General features: G+C 37.4%; 1 protein-coding gene across 3 annotated transcripts in view; it reads left to right on the top strand.

Moving 5' to 3' along the window:
- The window catches only part of TERF1 (telomeric repeat binding factor 1), a 34588-nt gene extending 29477 nt beyond the window's left edge, over window positions 1-5111 (top strand). For all 3 annotated transcript variants that reach the window (XM_055091046.1, XM_024126991.3, XM_024126990.3), the window contains one exon: window positions 4618-5111. In XM_055091046.1, the coding sequence (XP_054947021.1) occupies window positions 4618-4688 (71 nt within the window). In that variant the 3' untranslated portion in view covers window positions 4689-5111. The remainder of the gene's footprint in view (window positions 1-4617) is intronic.
- The last annotated feature ends 556 nt before the right edge of the window (window positions 5112-5667 follow it).

Genomic DNA, 5667 nt, shown 5'->3' with positions numbered 1-5667 from the left:
CACGTGGGATCCCCCCGGACCGGGGCACGAACCCGTGTCCCCTGCATCGGCAGGCGGACTCTCAACCACTGCGCCACCAGGGAAGCCCTGGCAACAATTCTAAACGGGATTATAGGTGTTATTTATAGATATATATCAAGAAAAGTTTCTGTCTTTTTTTGTATTTGAAACGAAATATGAAATATCAACTACATAACAGAATACAGGTGATATCGTCTATCACTGTTTACTATGTCAAAAAACAATTCTGTGTCTGGTTTTATTTTTAGCTTTCCACTGTTGGCTTTTTGGTGGGATAATTTGTTTCAGATGAGTGAATGATTGTATCTTACTTTGTGTTGAGATTTTGGTTCTTTAAAATTTTTTGTTGCAGTAGTCTTGCACAGTTTCTTCTTGGACAGTTTCTTCTCGATGCATTTGTATGTTAAACAGACAAAGGTATTTTTGCCTGCCTCATCACAATTTGAAAAGGGGCCTTCCTTTTGTAAATTTATTCAAGAAGAAAAGTAAGTACCTTTCTACAATAAAGACTTTTTTCCAGTAGATGGTATGTAATGGGAATTACGATACAATATTTTTAAAATTACAAATGCTATCATTTTTTAATATACATAATGTTTTATTTTAAAACATGTCTGCCCTAAATTGAGCATCTACACAGGTGTGGCCAAGAGACCCACAATCCTGTCTCAGCAGGCAATGGGTCCAGTGTGTGACTTGAGGTTGACTGTTATTTTTCACAGTAAGAGAAAAAAGAGAGGATAAGAAAGATGAAAGAGCATTATTCCCAACTCCTGTTCAGGAATCTGAGTGATGAAATGGAAGGATATTTGCTTATAAAGCTCTTCCAAAGCCCCTTCTCACAATCAGTTGATGTTTAAACATGGAACCTGGGTTGGTGGGCCAGCTAGAGTTGAGCAACACAAGGGCACACTGTTTAAAATAGCTTCCACATATTACTGCAGATAATGGGGGGAACAGGCTGTGCTTTCAGACTGATAGTTTACTTTTTCCTGTTTTATGAACCTGTGACGTTTAGAGGATATAAGAACTGCACAACCACAATCGTGACACAGCATCTGCTCAGTATAAAAACTTTTTGTTTAGGGGAAAGAATCCAGTTGGCCTGTGGGAAGAAATGTCCTGAGTTGGATGGTGCCAATATATAGTATTCAGTTATGACCCCACAGAAATACGTGGTTTACAGTGAAGACTGGGAATCGGGTCTCTAAATCTAGCTGCTTTTTAAAAATTAGTATTTTGTGTGATTATGTTTGCCTCCTATATCTTTCCTCTGAGGCAGAAAGTAAATGTTAGAAAACTGGCAGGTTCTAGTCTCAGAGACACACACAGGGTTTCTTTCTGTTTGGGCACCACTATGGTTCTTGGTTTCAGGAACACTTCAGCCTCTGGCACCATTGGGCCTGCAGCAGCCTCCTCAGCATCACTGGCTGAGATCTCCATATTCCTGAACAAAGTAGCCAATCTGAAGGTCTTGCATCATGGGAAAGCGATGAGCCCTTAGCTCTGGCTCCCCATCATCTGAGGGAAGTGAAGGGGGGCAAGTAGGGGCACACCTTTGAGTCACCAAGTCATTGATGGAGAAGGCAGTAGAGCAAGCCTAGTGCTTACCCGGTGGCCTTGTGAGAAACAATTCCTTCTCCAAAGTATAGACTTACTGGGACTTCCCTGCCGGTGCAGTGGTTAAGACTCCGCCTTCCAATGCAGGGGGCGCGGGTTCGATCCCTGGTTGGGAACTAAGGTCCCACATGCCATGGGGTGCAGCCAAAAATTAAAAAAAAGAAGTATAGACTTTACTATTTATGATCTAAAATAGAGGTTTGGTTTTTTTTTAAATCGAGGTCCTTGAAATGATTTATCTGGACCAGTGAAAGATAGTTGCTCACTACATATTATCCAAGTTTAGATTTTCTACTTGATTATTCACACCAAATCAGGCTTTTAAACTAGACCAAACTAGGCTGGAATGTGTACATTTCAACAGATCAGAAACTGTAAAATGCTTCTGTCATTTACTGACATAGCACTAGACCCAAGGATTCCATTGGTGTAAGTAAATACCATTTTTAAAGCATTATTAAAGCATTGTTTTTTCTTCTAAAAGGCACTAGAAATGATACGCAATTTTTGAAGTATAAGTAATATAAACTTTTTAACCTTACGGAAAGAAAAGATTGGTGCATTTTAATTTGTTGTATGCTGTTTGTATATTGAGTTGTGGGCATGGCTAGGGTTGTTATGATTCTCTTAATTGATTTTATTTTTTATTTTTCAAGTAAAGCAAAAGACAAAAGAGAATAGTACTAAGGGCACAGTTTTTGCTTGTGTCCTGAAATACATTATCTTTTTTTTTTTTTTTTTTTTTTGCCATACCGCAAAAAAATGTCTTTGTCTAGCGGTTGATTAGCCGTGCCCTTGTAAGCAGCACAGTTGCTGATAGGTGGCAGCTCAGACCCGCAAGAGGTATAATGATGAACACTGCCAATTTTATGGCCCTGAGCCATACACAAGATAGTTTTCATCTCACGTTTGTCTACAAGCATCTGGAGGTTCTCTTTGATAGTGTATCAGACAGCTGAGCTGGATTCTTTTTTCTTTAATTGTAATAAAATACACAAAACAAAAAAAATGTATCGTTCAGCGTCATTAAACACATCTTGTGCCACCATTACCACCATCTATCCATGGAGCTCTTTTTATCTTGCAAAACTAAAACTCCGTACCCATTAAACAATAACTCCTCATTCGCCCCTCCCCGCAAGCCTCTGGCAACCAACTTTTCTACTTTCTGTCTCTGAATTTGACTGTTTTAGGTACCTCATATAAGTGGAATCCTACAGTATTTGTTCTTTTGTGTTTGACTTGTTTAACTTAGCATAATGTCCTCAAGATTCATTTACATTGTAGTACGTGTCAGTGTTTTCTTCCTTTTTTAAGGCTGAATAATGTCTCGTATTTATATACCACAGTTTGCTTATGCAGTTCTTCATCGGTGGACACTCAGGTTGCTTCCACCTTTTGGCTATTATGTATAATACTGCGATCAACAGGGGTGTACAAATTTCTCTTCAAGTCTCTGCTTTCAGTTCTTTTGGATATATACCCACAAGTAGAATTGGGTCACATGGTACTTTTAATTTTTGAGGAACCACCATACTATTTTCCCTAGCAGTCACACAGTTTTTCATTCCCATTAACAGCACGTGAGTTCCAGTTTCTCATCCTTGCCACCACCTATTATTTTCTAGTTTTTTTTTTTATGGTGGACATCCTAATGGGTTTGAAGTGGCATTTCCTGGTGGTTTGGATTTGCACTTCCCTAATGATTAGTGATGTTGAGCATTTTTTTCAAGTGCTTATTGGCCATTTGTATCTCTGTTTTGGAGAACTGTCTACTCAAGTCCTTTGCTCATTTAAAAAATTTTATTTATTTGTAGTAAAACGTGGCATAAAACTTATCACCTTAATCATTTTTAAGTGTATGATTCACTGGCATTAAATGCATTCACGTTGTTGTGCAACAACTTCCGGAACTTTTTCACCTTGCAAAACTGAAACGCTGTACTCATAAGACAACTCCCCCTTTCCCCCTTCCTCCCAATTCCTGGCAACCACCATTCTACTTTCTGTTTCTGGGAATTTGACTGCTCTAGATATCTGATGTCAGTGAAATCCTACAGTATTTGCCTCTTGTGACTGATGATGAATGGATCTTTAAAGCGAATGTGAGTCAGCTGGGGAAATTATTCATAGTTCAGAAACAGAATAATCACTCAGATGATCACATCGCTCCTCAGCGTGTCCGCAGGAGGAATTAGTCGGTCACCGATAGCAAATGCCAGGCGTCAGTAATCTTTTCCTGTGTATTATACTGAATGTGACTTTTAAAATTCTTCGGTCATTTTCTCCAAAAACAAAATAGTGTTCTTTTAACTAGTTTGTGTTAGTTCTCAAAAATCTGTTTTAGGGAAGATTTGAGTTTTGTGTGTGTGTGTACTTTGCCCAACATAGACGGAACAGGGTTTTCCCTGAGTTCATTAGGGAAGAATTAAATATTCATAAGTTCTCGTTGGTATTTGTGAATCCTACGTATCTCTAATCTATTAACAGTTGTAGAAAAGCATCTTAAAAGACAGTGTGGGCTTGAAGTCAGATGAATTGGGTTTGTGTTTAGCTCTGTCGCTCTGTAGCTGTCTGATCTTGGGCAGCTGAGCCATAGTGTGTTCACGTAAAATGAACAGTAATATAGTCAGGACCCTTGACAATATCACCACAATAAGCTCTTACAGGAATCTAAGATATGTTTACAAAATTTCTTCCACCATTAAGAAATTATAACATGATACTGATAAAAAAGTTGTATTTATAGTAGATTTGTTATTTAAGGAATTGTTTCTGTGAATAACTGTTCTATCTTTTATCTACTTTTGATGGATGTTAACTAGACTTATTAGGGTGATCATTTCACAATATATATGAACACTGGATCATTATGTTGTACACCTGAAACTAATAAAGTGTTGTTTGTTGTTTATACCTCAATTGAAAAAAAAAATAATTGTTTCTGTGAATAACTATCTCACTTTTCCTCAAAAGGCGTGGATTTGGGAAGAAGACAGCAATCTGAGATCTGGCGTGAAGAAATACGGAGAGGGAAATTGGTCTAAAATACTATCACATTATAAATTCAACAACCGAACAAGCGTCATGCTGAAAGACAGGTGGAGGACTATGAAGAAGCTGAAGCTGGTATACTCGGACGGCGAAGACTGAGTGTGCTCGCAGGGCCTGATGAGACGACAGTTCAGCATTGTGACCACTGCATTTTGCTTGAAACCCGGTGGTCCTTAACGGAGCTTAAAATTTTGTTTAAAGCATTACAGTATTTTTCTGCGGCACAGTCATTTAATGTGAGGACTTGTGCCGTAAGAGCAAGATTATATACCATCATTGTATTCTTTAAGAATCTTTTCACTCTGATAAAAAGAATAAACTTCTTGAACCCTAGTGCTTTCAGAACTCCTACCTACAAACCCTGTTCCAATAAAAAAGTGAAAGCCTGGTAAGAGAAAAAATATATTGCTGTTAACCTATTCTGTGTCTGTGGGCTGATTTCAACTCCATGACACACATAAAAGTGAAGTTTCTAAATCAGTGAATAGGCCTTTGGCATAAGGGCTAATGATTTGATTTATGGCCTTAATATATTAATTACTAAGATATTGGCTTATAGAATGATAAATGGACAAGGTAATCTGTGAGTTATACTTAAATTTTTCTTTCGGTAGTTTCATATAAAGGAAAAAACTTGAAAATAGTAATATCCATAGGACAGAGTTTATACTACTACTAAGAATAGCTTATGTCTCATTTAGGTACATTGGATTTTTGTTCTAGTGTTAAAACTTTGACAAAGATGGTTTTAAATAAAGCTTCTTTATAACCTGGTGCCATAAATATCCGTTTCTCTGATATTTTCATTTAGTTAGATAAATATTGGGCCTAAATGGTATTCTGTAAATGCTTAAATGTGTTTTAAGCATGATCATTTTTTTTTGAATTTTATTTTATTTATTTTTTTATACAGCAGGTTCTCATTAGTTATCCATTTTATACATATTAGTGTGTGCATGTCAGTCCCAGTCT

The sequence above is a fragment of the Physeter macrocephalus genome, chromosome 15, assembly GCF_002837175.3.
Source record: "Physeter macrocephalus isolate SW-GA chromosome 15, ASM283717v5, whole genome shotgun sequence".
NCBI classification, from domain to species: Eukaryota; Metazoa; Chordata; class Mammalia; order Artiodactyla; family Physeteridae; genus Physeter; species Physeter macrocephalus.
Note: the sequence above shows the minus strand (reverse complement) of the source record. Positions and strands in the feature narration are given on the sequence as shown.